The sequence below is a fragment of the Coloeus monedula genome, assembly GCF_965178545.1.
Source record: "Coloeus monedula genome assembly, chromosome: 10".
NCBI classification, from domain to species: Eukaryota; Metazoa; Chordata; class Aves; order Passeriformes; family Corvidae; genus Coloeus; species Coloeus monedula.
In genome coordinates, this window is record NC_138790.1 from 25,190,075 (window position 1) to 25,207,456 (window position 17,382).

Below are 17,382 nucleotides of genomic sequence, written 5' to 3' on the forward strand. Positions count from 1 at the left end.
AAATAGAACATCCAATTTTTTGACCACTCTAGGGATGGTGACTCTAGCCCTGCCCTGGGCAGCCCCTGCCAGTGCTTAACCAATCCTTCAGGGAAGAAATACTTCCCACTGTCCAACCTGAGCCTCCCCTGGCCCTCACAGAGCCAGGGTGGCAAAGACCCCCAAAAATCACTGAGTCCAACCATTCCTGAACCAACACTTTAACACAAGCCCAAGGCAGTGCAGGTTTACATTAAAATGCCTATTTGTACCTCAGACCAAGTCTGACACTTCGGGGTGGTGGCCTCAACCAGGCCAGAGTCAGCTGAGTTCATGTGTGAATCGAGGTTTTATACTTTCTCAAAGGAGGAACAGCCACTACAGCCAAAAAACCCTTCACCAATAGGAAATTCAGTTCCCAGGATTAAGGATTTTCCCCTATTTTATCACAACATTCTTCATATTTGTCTTATTTCCCTCTTTTCAGGAAATGCATCCAGACAACTTTACTGATGACAATCAGAACAACCTGAACTGTTTGCTAACTGCTGGAAGAGCGTGGCGGGGAACACTGGACCCATGTCTGAAAGGGATTAAGAGAAAATAAAAAATGTAATACAAATTCAGTAACTGAATTCATAACCCGGAATGAATGTGCAAAATGAGGGACTGCTCTCCACAAACAGCACCTTGATATTGCTGAAAAAAAGGTCTCCTACATTGGCTTTTGCCCCATTTTCAGTTTGGGCTGGAAGTTGCAATTTCAATATACAAAATTATTATGGCTTGCAAAGAAGTGCCAAAAAGGGGTGTCCCCAGAAAGAGGGACTGGAGCTGTTCCAAGCAATCAAACACATCCATGGGTTCAGCACAAAGCTCAGGACAGAGGGGCCTTCCACACAAAGGCAGGACAGGATAAGCCACTGCTTAACTTTCTGTTCAAGCAAGATATTGCAAAGTTACATCAACATTTGGGCATAGTTTCAGGCCTTTCAAGCAGGTCAGGATGTTCTAACAACATAAATAAATAATATATAAAATACATCTATTAAAAAAATCCCCTCCCTCTGGTCATTGTGGCTTCAGTCAGCCAGGTCAGAATTTGGATGAGTACCTTTTACACCAGTACCAACAGCAGAGAATGGAAGAAACTAGAAGAATCAACTGAAGAAACTTAAAAATAAAGTTGAAAACTTTGCCCCTACACACAAGAGGAAATAATAGTTTAGTTGTCTCTCCACATATTTTTTTTTGCCCAGCAGCAGAAATACAGCAAAGCCAACAGCTGGAGTGAGCAATGCTCAGACTGCACCTAAAAGGGGGAAATCATTTCAGCTATGGGGTAAAATTTACAAACTCTGCTTCATATCCAGGATTCAAGGTGGGCTCTTCCTTGGAAATCTGTAATGACAGAAGGTGCACAAACCAAGGGAAAAAACAGCAGTAAAATGTCCAGTCTTTGTACATACAACACAGCCTAGCACATGGTACTTGGTGTACCACAAAAGTGCCAAAAATAATTGTACAAATGAATAAACTGGTCATTTTAAATGCTTTTCTTTGGCCCATTCTATGTCTGGCATGTCACTCATCATGATGATGGTAATGATGAAGGCTGAAATCAGCACCCTCTGGAGCATCTCCTGCACTTGCAGGATGTCACAGACCTGACTGGGGAATGACAGAAAGCCAAGTGCTGAGAAATATTTGAGAAACTGTAAGAGCCCAGTGCCAGGTAGATGTTTTTTTTTAAAATTAAAATAGAGCCCCCAAAGCCAGAGCCGAGGGAATTCGCTATCTCTTGGATGTGGAATTGATCTGAATGCAATTACTTTACTCTTTTCAGCGCTGTCTGACTTTGAACTAAACATCAATTAATGCACAAGCAAGATCTGTTAACTCCAATACTGATTTTTTCCATAAAAGACATGAAGCAAATTTATTGGCTTCCATTGAATGGCTTCCCACAATCACAACCATCACCCAGGCAAGCTCAACTTCATTTTCCAGTGGTCACTTAAACCTACTTAATTCTCACGATAAAACTCCCTCAGCCTTAGTTTTAAACCCCTTAAATTAGCAAACAAGACATCACATAATGTATGCTCCAAAGCTGGGACCTTCCAGTGCTTCAGCTGCAACGCAGCCATTGAGCCATGGCCAATATAAGCTCATTTGAATAATCAATATGACAACCTTATTTTTCTAATGCAAACAGGATTGCTACAGTAAGGTGTCTCACTGCCACATCACAGTCATGGCCTCTTTTAACCCCTAATTAGATTTAGGCGATTATCCCTGCTCTTCCTTACAAGTGTACAGCCCGGATAAGGGATGACAAAAGCTATCTGCCACTTACTCAGCCTTTGCAGACTGCAGGTTATCCAGGGAGATACAGGGGAAGATCAGCAAACAATTGTTATTCATATCATCTCCAGTTTGGAGATAGTCACAGTTTGCCATACATGCTAAGGGAAAATAGCCCAGAGCATTAGGTAAATGCAAAACGCTTAAGAACATCGGGGTTACACAGATGGAAATTCAAGGTGATGTTGGGGAATTATGTTTAATTCAAATTGGTTATCACAAAGAAAACTATGGAGCAATGGTTTTGTGCCTCACACAGGAAACCCTGCCTTTTCAAGAGATTTCTGCTCATTGTCTGGTGGTGTGTAGCATTTTACATGGCTATTTCTACAAAAAAAAAAAAGAAAGAAAAGAAATCAAACTTAGAACCAGCAATCCCAAAAGAATTACATTGCTCAACAAAGTCCGAGCAGACAGAGAAGATCTATTACAGAAATGTAATCACATTTCATTTACAAGAACTCTTATCTCAAGCACTTAAACATAACATTTAAACAGTTTTCCATTTTATTGTGCTCAGTATTGGAGCTAATAAGATAGAAAAGTATAATCACGTTAGCAACATTTCTATTGCATTACATAAACACAGCGCGAGATTAAAGGCAGAGCAGGGAGAAGGCAGCCTGGAAAACTGAGCCCTGGATTTCTCCTGGCAGACAGGAATATCACTGGGATCATGTGTGAAAACTGCCACGCTGAAACTGGATCCTGTGTTCCCAAAATGGCCATTCCCAGACTGACTGAAAAGGGGATTTCACCACATAGCCTCCATATGGGAAGGTGCTTTGGAGCAAAAGTACTGGCTCTTACTGGAAGGATCATTCATCCAAGGCAAGTAAAATTGTCAGAATTGCTAAAAACGCCATTTGGACAAAGCTTTGAAAAGCACTGAAGGAGGAGGATATATTTTAAAAATATTATACAGATTGTGATTAATTCCCCTTATCAGCACAGTTCAAAGTAGCTCCAGTGCAAGCAGGGGCTTCATTTCCCAGGGAGGAACCACTGCAGCTCTTCCCAGATTTCTGCTCCATCCACAGCACAGGACAGCTCAGGCTGGAGGGGACCACGGGGCTCATGTGGTCCCACCTCCCTGCTCCAGCAGGGCCATCCCCGGGCACAGGACTGGAATTCTCCCCAGGAGACTCCACAGCCTCTCTGGTCCAGGTGGAACTTGCTGGGATCAGTCCCTGCCTGTTCCCCTGGGGCCACTGCTGGGCCCCCAGAGCAGAGCCTGGTCCGTGCCCCAAAAGTTGCTCCAAAACTTGCAGTACAGAGAAGAAAGAGAACCAACCAACCATGGAGAAAAGAAGGCTCCAGGGAGAGCTCAGAGCCCCTCCATGGCCTAAAGGAGCTCCAGGAAAACTGGAGAGGGACTGGGGCCAAGGCATGGAGGGACAGGACACAGGGAATGGCTTCCCAGTTCCAGAGGGCAGGGATGGATGGGAGACTGGGAATTGGGAATTGTTCCCTGGGAGGGTGGGGAGGGGCTGGGGTGGACTTCCCAGAGCAGCTGGGGCTGCCCCTGGATCCCTGGCAGTGTCCAAGGCCAGGCTGGATGAGGCTTGGAGCTAATAAATTTTTCAAAACCTGTGAAAGTTTGTCAGAAGAAAATTTCTCTCCCTTAAGCAAGGTGAGAAGCACAACCTAAAAATAAGGCACTTCCATGAGTCAGAATATGTTACAGTGCAAACATGAAACATGCAATTTTCAAAAATTATATATAAAATATATAGCATATAAAATTGCAAGCCTTTATCTTCTAGACCTAATTATCTAGTATCAATGTACTGAGTTATTGTGGCCTGAATGTTTAAAAATAAAGAAAAAAGTAGCAGAATTATTAAAATAACCTTTAAAGCTCACGGAAAGAGTTTCCAACAAGCTCTGGGGCCTAAAGCTTGTTTTGTTTTTTTAAAATAAATTAATTGATGGACTTTAATCCTTTGTCCTCCTCAATAAAAAAACCAAATTGTGACCTTTTAAAATCAGATTTAGTGGTTCCCACTCCATATAAACCCCTTCCTTCTCTTCCATCTTCATGCCCTGACTCACAGGGGACCTGTAAATTAACTCCCAGCACAAACTCCCACTGCAACATTATCCAAAACTTCATCCAGGTTTTTTTAGCACTGCTTAATGTGGTCAGGAAATAAAGGTTTTCCCTTGGACAAGGCAGAGCAAAGGAGGAACTAAGAACAAAAAAGGGAGATGGCAGAGACAGGCACACGAAGCCTTCTCACTCCTGCCCCTGCATTCCCCATCCCTGTGCTGAACACTCTCCCATAAATCCATGGCCTGCATTTCTCTAATATTTCTCAAAGCACAGAGCAATGCCCACCTGACAGGAATCAATGGAAGACCCCCTTTTCCCTCTTGGACACAGCATGATCCCGTTAAGCAGCCTCAAAAGATTCTGATCTGAGCAGCCAAGGCAGACCTTCCTGATCAATTCCTTAATCCACGTGGAGAGAATGGACTGATCCTGCTGGTTCCATTTCAGTCCAGGGAAAATCATTCCCAACGTAATTCACCATTAAATGGGCCTTGTATTACAAGAACTTCAGCTGCTGGGAGCAGCTGAGGAGGGAGGCAGGATCCAGGAGAATCCCCAGCACATCCAAGGTGTTCCCTCTGGGTCTCCCATTTCTACCCTGGAAGTCACCCAAGCATTTCCCAGCCTCGTCCTTCACAGACATTTAAAGGTGTTGGTTTTCACACTGCAAATAATATAAAAATTGATGGCTGAGGTGGAAGGGAACCTCAGAGTTTTCCCCCAGAAAAACTGCAATGCATCAGGTTGCCACAGTCTGTGGAAAGAAGGGAAAAAACCCAAGATGATGCTGAATTATTGTCACATGGATGACTCCACTCCATGGGCTGGTGGATTCTGCTGGAGAACTGGAGGTGTTTCATTCCCAGAGTGGGTTGGGGAATTCTCAGTGAACAGAGAAGGACATGAGGATCAAGTGCACCCTCTGCATTTGGAACTCTCTTATGGGAATCCCTCTCAGAAATTCTCAGAAAGGAAAACTTAAGTTGGACAGCCTCTTCTCCTCGGGAAGATGCAAGAACCTCCCCACTCCAATGGAAAATTCCTCTAATGAAGTGGTGTGGAAACAGAAAAATGTGTGCACAGATCACCTGTAGGGCTTTACTCCTGCTGAGTAGGAGCATCCTGCCCTGCACAGAACCAGGAGGTGCCAAGGATGAAACCAGAGGCTGGAAGTAAATCATGGAATTCCAAAGGGATTTGGGTTGGAAGGGACCATAGAGACCACCTCATTCCACACCCTCCCAAGGACAGGGACACCTCCCACTGTCCCAGGCTGCTCCCAGCCCCAATGTCCAGCCTGGCCTTGGGCACTGCCAGGGATCCAGGGGCAGCCCCAGCTGCTCTGGGCACCCTGTGCCAGGGCCTGCCCACCCTCACAGCCAGGAATTTCTCCCCAATATCCCATCTAAATCCCTCTTCTCTTAACTTAAAACTATTCCCTCATGTTGTATCACTGATCAACAATTTAGATTATTTCATTTAAGTTTGTCACATCATTTTGTAATTCCAACTAACAGAAAGGTCCAAAATTAGACCAGGATTAGAAATGCTTTCCTCAAACAAAGATTCTCCTTCCCTTCCTAATCAAAGCCATGGATGGTTTATAATCTCCATAGCAGGTAAGCTCATTCCAGAAAAAGCATTCCCAATCCAAAATACGAGGTGCAACAGAGAGTTTAATATCCTAACGTGGATTTCAATTTCACTTTAACCACAGCATTACCCTTTCAATGGGCTGTTTGTGACCTGCCTCTCCTTTGCCTGCTCCGAGGAGCAGTTTGCAGGTTTGGGGCTGGGCTCTCCCTAAATCCTTGCTGGGGACTGTGGGTTTAGTTGCGGGGTGCAGAGCAGGGTGCACGGTGAGGTGATTACTGTATCTCTGCTGCTCAGTATCTGCAGGGTGTCTCAGTGCCACTCCAACTACTTAAACCCAGTAAAGAGATTACAGCTCACACTAACTGGATTTGCACAGCTCCGGATCATTCAGTTTGGATTCCTCCTGCCCAGATTAAGGGAGGCCATTAAAACAATAGTCAGCTGCTCTCCCAGCACAAGGTGTCCCAGGGAAAAAAAAAAAAAAACACCCCAAAACTCCATGTTTACATTCAGAGCGTGTGTGTGTTTGGACATGTGGGCAAACAAAACCCTCTTTCAGCAGGAATACTCCACGTTCAAGGAATGATTCCACTAAAAGCCCAGGATAATGCAAATTATATAGTTATAAAAGGACAATCATGGTGGTGGCTGGCAGTTTTAAGGAGCGGATAGTTTGGAAAATTTTAAACAGCTTAAAAGAATGTGTGTCTTTGAAGATACTGCCTTCAAATGCATTCCAAAACCTATTTCTGGAAATAGGGAGAAATGTAATGCCCTCAACATAGTCCATGAATTTAGCAGGGAAGCTCCTTTGACAGCCATCACTAACTGACAGTCTGAACGGCAGAATTTGAACACAAAACTTAGATTTCTGTACTTAGCACAAGAAGTACTTAATGAATGAAAATGAAATGGTTACTCTGGACTAAAATCTATTTATTTTCCAGAGCCAGTGGTTCCCCAGCACCTCCTGTACAGTTTTGCTCCACAGTTTACACACGTGTAAACAGCCATCCACGCTGGCTTTTCCAGCTGTCTGGGAGTGAAAGGAAAAGAAATCATCCCATATGCTGCTGCCTATTAAATAAATGGCCAGTCTTTTGAGTCCTAAAAGGGGATTTTTAGCAAACAAAAAGAAAAACAAGGCCAACACAGCTTAGACAACAATAGCAACAAATCTCAGTCAAAGGCAAGTGACCCTCGAGCTGCTCTGGGCATATGGAGGTCTCAGTCCTTTTCAGGGAAAACCCTTCCTCTGCTTCCCATTAGCCTCTGGCTGACTTACTGGAGAGGAAACTGTCCTCACTTGGCCTCTCAGCTGCTTCCTTCTGCCTTCCAGCACCAACAGCTTTTCCAGCAGAGCTCCTCGACTCCTCGTCCATCACCCCGAACACGCCCACGTGGCTCCCTCGGCACTCCGAGCCCTGGATGCTCTCAGGAACCTTCCTCTCCTCTGAGCATCTGCATGGGAAGCACTCCAAACTGCTCAGCTCCTTTTCCATCAGGAAATACGGATTCTGAGAGGGCAAGTGATTAAAGCTCTCTGCACTGGGCTCACCTCAGAGACCTGCCACAGCTACGAGGTGACTTCTTCATTACCTGCTTTAGTCACCTCGTGTTTGGGTTCTGCCTGCAGGCTGGAGGCAGAAAGGAAGGCAAAAGCAGCAAGAATAAATAAATAAGTTAATAAATAGAAGAGGTATTTTGGTTTTATTGTGGATAAGTGACTCCTTCGCCATGACAATACATCCTAAAGATCCTGGAAAACCCACCTGGAGTCAAAGGAAGTGCCTGACAGTCATTGGAGCAGCCCAGGCTGGACAAAGGGGCTCAACTTGTCATAAAAGTTTAGAAGCTGTTCCTCAAGAAGCTACCAAAAGAAATCACTGGAACAAGGAAGTCCTACCAAGCATCTTAAAACTTTACTACAAGCACCTCTCAACAGCATGACCAGAGTTCTTGTAAAGTCCTAGTAATTTAGAAATTACTAAAATAATTGAAAGACACTGAAAATAAACCCTCTTGGATTAAGGAAAGGTTTTTCCCCTCTGACAAAAGAACAAAGAAATTTCTCCTGTAAGCATTCAAACTATTTTCCACCACAGGATGGAGTAGTTTGGTTTCAGCATTCAAAATGCAGTTGCTAATTTTAAACAGATTTTAAAGAAGTTCTCCAGTTTTTCTATGAATTTCCATGTTTAAGATGAACTTTTGGCCACAGACTCTGCAGTTCCCACCAAGCCCATTTCTACTGCAGGAAAGGCTCTGCCATCATTTTCCTGGAAGCACCTCCTCTAGGATGCTTATAACTCAACAAGAAGAATGTGATTAAGGTTGAAACACAGCATGCAAGGTTCCAGGCCTGCAGAAGTCCTTATTTATTATATTTGGGATCAAACCTTACAAAATAAATAAATTTTCCTTTTGGACTCCTGAGCTACAAACTAAACACAATGTACTTTCTCTGTACTTTCCTCATAAAATAAGGAAAGAAACTTTATTTTAAATGCTGAAGAAAATCCAAATAATCAAAAAGAACTCCTGAATTCAAGACTTGAGCAGCGTAAACTAAACACTGTAGCACCCTGAATGTCAATTTGTATTTGCACATTTCTGCTCCTTGAGAAATGGATTTTGTCAGGTAAGATTTTGATGAAAAGGTCTTAGAGACAAAATCAGCCTTGGTGTGACAAAATCCCACTTGGAAGTGAATGGGGAGGAGTGAACACAAGTATCTTGGGCCAACAGCTCCAGAAATTGTGTTTGTGTAGAACTGGATCACATAAACACCAACATTTTATGGATTTTGAGAGGCACCAGTTGTGATGAGAGACTTGTCCCTCTTTTTGCCATCAACATAAACAGGTGGCACCCCAAGGATTGCTCCCAGCCTGAATTTATTCCCTCAGGATTGCTGAGGGAGCCTCAGACCTGATGAAGGCCCCACATCCTTACAAACATGACTTTTTCCCTACTTACATCAGCTGATCTAAAAAAAAAAAAAAATCCTATTTTTCCCAGCCAATTCTGCCTCTCATGTAACCTTAAACCACCACAGCTACAACTCTTGGATTCAGGAAGGTTTACAAAAGTTTTGTGCAGTATCCTCAATGCTATTCAGGCTAAAAGGCATTTAGAAATGACATTAGGAATGGCAGACCCACCTCCCACCTCTCATTTTTCCCTGCTGGAAAAACCTTTTTTAGGGCCATGGTAGGAGGCAGGTGAAGAAGAGATCCTTTCTATAAAAGCAACAACAGAGCTACAAAAGACAACTTTTTAAGTTGTTTTATATACAGGAAACTTTTTTTACAAGTCTATCCACCACAATACCAGCAGTAGCAGACTCCTTGGACATTAGAACTATTTTCTAATACTCAAACTCGGTAAGAAAATGAACACATTTCATGCACTTTTTAAAAATAAAGTTATTCACAGTCCCAGAGCAGGTAGAACACTTGAGATTTGGTACTCACAACATGCCAGAGCCAGCAGCTGCCAAAATCATGGGATGGGTTGGGTTGGAAGGGACCTTCGAGCTCATCTCATTCCCCCCTGCCATGGGCAGGGACACCTTCCATTAAAGGTGAGTAATCAGCAGTGCTTTACTCCCAGTAGTGGGTTATCCAGCAATTACAGGATCACTTTTTGTCAAAAAGAAGTGGTTTATACAGCAGAGGTTAAAATAATCCCTAGCTTTCTCAGCAAAGAGTTTTAAATACCAGAGTTTACATTCACATGCATGAAGTATGATGAAATTCAGTGTATTAGTCCCTACTATTAAGTCAGCACAGAATTTATAAATATCAACTTATTTTGTCATTATGGGACCGTAATTGGTTAAAACCAAGCAGAATCCAAACCAAAAGAATATTTATGTGATCTGTCAAAGCCATTCCTCAGAATAAACAATTTGAAGCTGGTTTTATTGCTCCTTTAAAGCCCAACCCTTCAGCTCCTGGTGTAACACACGCTCCAAACGTGCCAGAGGAATCTTCCCAACCAAACGCTCCCCCTCCGCCACTGGTGAAAGGCAACAAGATCCCTCTCTTTCCAACACTCGTCTTCCCCAATAAATTTTGCATGAAAACATGTCAGGCAAGCCCAGAGTTTCCTGCTGTCAGGCTGGGAGTGTGATAAATGTTTAATGAAAACAACACACCCCGCTCGGTGTCAGACAACAGCGCGCACGGCCCCCTTTGATCCCAACACGCGCTTCCAAGGGGTTCTGGGGGTGCTCTGCACCACACAACTCCATAACCTATATGCAAATCAGGGGCAATTACCATAAATGACTTCCTGCTGCACCGTGTGGGAAGAAGGAAGGGAAAATTAACGATGTGCCAAGCTCCAGGCGAGTCTGACTGCTGTCAAACTCGGAGAAGTCCAACATTCCCACTCTACCCCTGATGTTTTCTGCCAACTGTGAAAAACTCATCAGTAGCCATCAATCACCCATGTCCCATCCACGAGGCACTGAGCACGGAAATCCAGCTCCAAGGGATTTGGGGAAATGCCTCTGGAGAAAGGCCCCTACACAGAGAGACCTCAGCGAAACTCCAAAGACCTAAAGTGTGGGCTTCAAAGGAAAAATGGAGATTGTGTTTGAACAATGAACTCTTCAACTCTGGAATAATGATGGGACACAGGGAATGGCTTCCCAGTGCCAGAGGGCAGGGCTGGATGGGAGATTGGGAAGGAATTGTTCCCTGGGAGGGTGGGCAGGCCCTGGCACAGGGTGCCCAGAGCAGCTGGGGCTGCCCCTGGATCCCTGGCAGTGCCCAAGGCCACCTGGAGCACCCTGGCCAATGGAAGGTGTCCCTGCCCATGGCAGGAGTTGGAATGAGATGGGATTTAAGGTCTTTCCAACCCAACCCATTCCAGGATTCTGGGACCTGTCAAAGTATTTAAGAAGCTGTGAAACCATTAATGCCCAAATGTACCAATAACCTCATTAAAGGATCAGAAATTAAAGCAGTGGTCAGGTTTGATTAATGGCTCACCACTTCTTTTCTCATAACAACTGAGAAGCTGCTCTTAATTTATTCCATTAAAAATTGTCAAAATCACTTGGAGAAGAAATCCAAAATTCCACTACTATACCAGGCAAGGATGAGACCCATAAATCTAGGAAGAGTTATTTAAAACTAACAAGCTTTTAGTAGCTTTCTCCCCCCCATTTAACAGTGAACAAGGAGCCTTTTGAAAAACACATCTCAGAACAACAGAATTTGCATGTTTTGAAGCTGATCAAGACTTGAAGCATCAAAATTCAACAGCACACCCAACCAGGTCAATGAAGACACGTCTGCAGGTTGTTTTAAAACAAGTGCATTTCAAAAAGCATAAATAAAAGATGAATGTAATGCTCTGATTAGTAAAAAAATCAGTGGAAAAACATTGTAGTACTAGAAAACCCTTCACTTTTGCAGACTTGGACAGCTGAAGACTTCCTGCATGTAGATGCTGCTGGTCTAAAGGTGGGATTTGGGAGTGGAGGCAACTCCATGGAGCTGCCATGAGCTCCCAACCCACATTCCAAGCAGCTGCTGCCACAATTTCCCTCCATTAACAGCTGGAAAAGTAGAACACCCCTTAAAACATTTTGGGATCTAAGAGGAGAGGAGTTGAACTGTACCACAGCCCATCCCCAAGAACAGCTGACACTTCTCCAACAGTCCAGAAATTCAGTGCTCAACATTAAAGAATCACCACTGAAATGGGGAATGCCAAGGGACAATGCCCAGAATACTACTTTTTCAGCAATTTTCAGTTTTTACTCCTGAAATCTCTCTTGAGATGTTTACTGTGACAAGATCTCCCTTGAAAGAGCCTAACATTGCCTCCAAAAAACCCCCAAGCACAGGCATTTCTCCCTCACATGTACAAACACACCCAAGCCAAGCACAGGACAGAAAATCATCCTTAGGGTTTACAGGAGCCACAAACAAATTTGCTGCTTAATTAGTGAAAAAAATGCATTTTGATTCTGTGCTTTAGAGGAGCAGTAAAGCCCCAAATACACAACAACTCTCTGATAAGCTGCAGTGCTGCCAAGCTGAAATACCTCCTTTTATGCAAAGTTAAACTATAAAGTCAAGCAGCACCTGAGAATTTATGTTCCATCTTCCCACAATCTGGCTTCAGGCTGATCTTCATTATGGCTCCAAAGCAGCTATTTTGAATAAATACATTCCAAACAGCCATGAATTTAAACTGGGAGCTAGACCTGGTCCTTGAGGTGCCTTTGAGGAAGGATCTGCTCCAAATACTGAGGTCACAGCATTGTTTCCACTACAGATCCCCTGATGCTGGCGGTTCTAGAAGGGCTCTGTAGAATAACGAGACTTTCAGTGCTGATCTAGACCCTGGGGCTAGAAATTCATCTGTTTGGAGAGTCCAAACTGGATCCAGCTTAACCAGGAATTTTCCTGCTGCCACAGGGAACTAAGGGAAAATTCCAGAAGCCAACAGAAGCCCACATGTGGGTGGAAGATGCTGTTCTAGAAATTCCCCAGGAGCATTTCTCAGCAGGAGTCCGCTCAAAGGAAGTTCATGAAGTGACACCCCAGTGTGTTCTTGTTTGGAAGGGATCAGACAAACAGGGAAAAGACAAACACCCCAGTAAAGGCTGCTCGAGCAGCTGATGCATAAAGCAGAGGCAATTACATCAACTGCCTTTCCTGAAATCAACAGACCCACTTATTCCAAGCAGGAATCTGCTGACAGCAGGTTCTCAAAGGTTCCTGTGGTTCACCCAGAGCAAGGCTCATCTGAAACTGCATTTCTGAGCCTCAGCTGAAGCCCAGAAGGAACTTCTGCCACTGGGAGGAGGTGTAGGTGTGTGTGAACTGTGAAATCCATCTTCTCATAGCAAAGACTCCTCACACTTTCCAATACTCCTCATTTTTCCCTTAAATTGTGGCTATTATACATGGGAAGAATGTTTCTATTAACAAATGGCAGAAAGCTCTTTAGCCCACCTGAAACCAAGAGGGGAAAAGAGTTGAAAATTAAACCATCACTCAGTGTGAAATGTTGTCACATGGCAGAACCGTAAAATCCTAAAAAGCCCAAAATCGAACATGCTAAATAATTCCTTTATATAAAACAGAATTTAAGGTGATCATTTAAGGGACAACGATTACAAAAATAAAAAGACACGGAGTTGTTGCCTGGTTTCGCTGCAGTTCCATCATTTCTTGCTTCACTCACCCAACCTTGGTGCCACACATCTCCTTCTCCTTCCCTTTGCCCTTCTCCTTGGCCTTGTCCCGGCCCTTGCGGCGCTCCCGGGATCCGCTGGGGCTTCTCCTGTGGCCGGACCTGTCGCTGCTGCGGCTGTAGGAACGCTGCCGGCCTCGGGAGCGGGACCTGCACAAACCCCACAGCATCAGAGCTCACCATTTCTCAGCAGCACTGCACCTCAGCCTTGTTAGAGTGTATTCTTTCATTTGGATGTAAGTATTTCATCAATAGCGTGTTTATTCAGGTAACACGTGGGTCAATTTAACACCTTTAAACTGACAGCAAAAGGAGGGAAAAAGAAAACATTGCTCCTGCTCTGAAGAGAGATGCAAAATAACTTGGAGCACACAACACAGGTTTCATCCATCAACAAAGTCATCTTGGAGGTACTGGGGAAGGAAAGGAAGGAAATTTTTCCTTCAGCATTAAGCTTTAAAATCCTGAATTCTGATCAATTCGGCTTGGAAAATAATTAAAGAATTTGGCTGCTACTAAATGCTTCTATTTACACACTAAATATGTTATCACCAGTAATGATGTTCAACAAAATCCAGAAAAACCAGAAGTGATGTGGCCAAACCAACCTCTCAATGTTTCGATTTGGTCACCTCAAAGGTATTTTGGCAAGAAACGTGTGAATGTTCCAACTATGCAGGTCCAATAATGCAAAAGCTGCACACAGGGGGTTTGTGGATGCATTTGGGCTTTGGTTGCTACTACTGCCCAGAGCTTTGGTCACCAAGCTGAGTTCCTCCATGGATAAAGGATACTCCATTCTCAGTCCTGCTGTCCATTCCTCTGCAACAAATTCATGCTGTTCCTGACATACTTGAAGGAAAAAAAGATCGAGCAGCATTAGGACTGGTTCTCTGTGTGTCCAAAGTGCTTTCACTACTCCTGAATTTCTTGCAGAAGATTTTCTAAACTTTATTTAGCAATTTATCATGGATCAATGACACCTGAGCAGACATGGGATATTTAAGAAAAACCAGGTCAAGTTTTCCTTGGTTTCTCACACCTGAGCACCCTGGCCTTTGGAGTGTGTCCCTTCCCAGGGCAGGGATTGGAATGAGATGGGCTTTAAGGTCCTTCCCAACCCAAACCATCCCATAATTCTGCAATTCCATGATCCCCATCGAAGTTCTGATGACACCTCACGGAAAGTTTCATTAAGTGCTGAGGGAAATGGGGAAATTTTTAAAACAGTGTAAAAAGTTTCCTTAGCACCTCTTGGAGTGTGAAACTCCCAAGGCCTTTAGAAGCCAAATCACACAGAAAAAATCCCTCCTTTTATAAAGCAACAACTGCTTAATAAAACTCAACAATAGACTAAGCAAAAGAAAATCCTACATCCAGATGAGGCTATAAATTACATTCCTGGAATTCGCCCAGGACATGGGAGTTCAGGTCCCTATTCCTGCCAGGAGCAGCTCCAGAGGTCAGAGCTGGGTTCCTGTTTCAGCAGCTGGCACCTTCCAACAGCAGCTCCCCCGTACTGGTCACTCTATTAACACTGATAAATAGCTCAAAGTACCACTGCAGTGCTGTATTATTAACTAGAGAACATTTGCTGGCTCAAAATGGATATTTAGTGTGCCACCACAAATGTAGAAGTGTCCATCCACCCATCCTTACTCCTCAGGCAGGGGAAGTTTTGACTTGAAAGAGCATTCTGGATATTAAATCTGTTTTCTGGTTGGCACAGAGACACTGGTTTTACAAGCACCATGATGAGGCAGCACTGCCCTAAATCCACTATTCCCAGGTAATCCTGGTTTCTCAGAACTCTGCAGGTAAGATAAGTCCAAAGCAGAAAAAAAACCCCAAACAACAAAACAAACAAAGCCCTGCAGCAACAGAAGTCACCTTTAATTGATGCAAGGCCTCTCCTCGCTGAAGGGCACAGTCCTCCCAACAGGAATAACTGAGGAATCTCAAATATTTATTTGCTAAAGAACTTCAGTTTCTCAGCTCAAATCTGAACTTGAGTTCACATCTACCTTTTGCAGGTGCAAATAAAGTCGGCTCAGGTTGGCTGGATGCTCAGTTCCTGGATTTCTGCTCATTCCCATGCCTGTGCAGAACTGGTGGCAGGTGATATTTATATACAGGAAACAGCTTTTAAAAATTAAAAGTAGCTTCCCTGGGCACCACCCTGTGCCAGTGCCTCAGCACCCTCATGGGGAAGAATTTCTTCCCAATATCCCACCTAAACCTCCCCTCCATCAGCTTTAGATCATTCCCAGTTGTCCCATCACTCTATGCCCTGGGAAAAGTCCCTCTTTGCCCTTCTTGTGAGCTGCCTTTAATTCCTATTAAAGTATCTTACAAGATCTACAGGACAAGAAATAAAGATAAAACTTCCTGAAATGGAGCTCCCAAAAGTCATCTGTGTCCCCAACTCATCACTGAACCACAAACAAAAGCCCACAGATCTGGCAGAGAAGACAGATTTTCTATTTTATGTACTTTGAAAAATAACACGAATCACAATTAGTCCTATTAAAGCAAGACCCCAAATGTTCAAATTATGGAACTACTGGAGAAAAACAAAAAAACACCAAAAAATGAAGCTGGAGAGGAGACTTCCAGCAAGGATCCCCTTCCCCCCAGATGACACCCGAAACACCCACCCACCATGCCAAAGGTTAAGTCATTTAGTCAAGTTCAAAGATCTTCAAAGAGTTCTTAGATCCAGATAAGCCCATATGTTCCCAAAATTCTGTGAAAAGCCATTACTTTCCAATCTGCTTTTCATGTCTAAGTTACAGAACACACAGATGCTTGGCATCACTCAGGATCCCTAAATTCTCACACCAGATAATCAAGGCTCACCAATGACTTCCCTATCTCAAACCCTAAGAAATGGCTTTATTCCATCAACACTCGGGCCGCTTGTAAAAATTGAAAGTCTCCATAAAAGCCCATTCAGTTACTGCACAATAAGTGTTAATTTGCTAATTTCTTCACAGGTAATCAATTAAAATGTAAAATATTGGATAAAATTAGTTGCACTAAATTTAACAGCTGCTCCATAAGCATAATTAGTTTCACAAGGGCCATATGTATTCTGAGCAGAGACTGAGTTGAAACAAATAAGCGGATTTTAAAACAAGTTTGAGGAAATCTGCATTTAATTAGCAGGTGGGCACTACAACTGCATAATGTTTTTATACATTTATATTTATGAAGTGACAGAAGATCTAAAGGCTTTTTAAAATGGCGTTTATTGTTTGAATGGGAACTGTTTTGCTGCATGCTAAAGTGATTTAAATCCTTATAGCCCCGCTTTGAAAAAATCATAAATGGTGAAAGAAAACATGTGGAAAACTGTAAAACTAGAAAGAATTTGCGACAAAAAGCAGAGCCACATACCATAACCAAAAGGAAACTACACTTAATTAAATGTACACTACATCTGGAATATCAGCCTAATAAAACGTGCAACTATTAATTTTCATTGTTCTAAAGGAAATGAGGTCAGTGGCGTTTAGTATTTCCCCAATTATATTGCACTAAAGCACTGAACTCTATCTTAGAGGTCCAATCTAATCTCTTCAAAAGGTTACAACTGCAAAAGAGAGGCTTTTTTTAAATGGAAAGAGGAATCAGAGCCTCAAACCAAGACAGGGCTTGTTTTCTTCTCTTTGAGCTCTTCCAGGGAAGGTAAATTTTTGCAAAAATAATCTGGTTTATTGGCAAACAGCAACCCCCACTCCAAAGAACGGTGCTGAGATGTCAGCTTCTCCCCTGGAATTCTTCTAAGCATCTCTCACCTGACACAAGCCTTATTAGATTATTTTTAGCTCAACGGCCACAAACAAAAGCCAACAAATTCAGGGCTCTTTAATACTTCAGCCATAAATCCAAAGGCTGGGCCAGAACAATGGAACAACTGCACTGCATCAAGCCTGGATGTTCAGATTGGTAATAAAGCCAGAGTGCAAACACACAAGTAATTGCAGCAAAATGCCATGTTCTCTTTCAAAGCATATTAAGAGAAAGTTCCTTGTTTAACTCAACCTCACCACCAGGAAAAAAAATCATGGTACGAGTTATTGGAAAGGTAAAATAATTTCAGGTATCAATTGCAGTCATTCAGACTGCAGAAATTATTAAATATATATATATTTAAT

At 43.2% G+C, this 17,382-nt stretch overlaps 1 protein-coding gene across 3 annotated transcripts in view; it reads right to left on the reverse strand.

The window, feature by feature from the left end:
• RSRC1 (arginine and serine rich coiled-coil 1) overlaps positions 1–17,382 on the reverse strand; it is a 99,716-nt gene that overhangs the window by 62,915 nt on the left and 19,419 nt on the right. For 2 of the 3 annotated variants that reach the window (XM_082287813.1, XM_082287814.1), the window contains exon 5: positions 13,214–13,372. The exons of the other annotated variant lie outside the window; for it this stretch is intronic. In XM_082287813.1, coding sequence (XP_082143939.1) covers positions 13,214–13,372 — 159 coding nt within the window. The remainder of the gene's footprint in view (positions 1–13,213; positions 13,373–17,382) is intronic. 3 annotated transcript variants of the gene reach the window in all.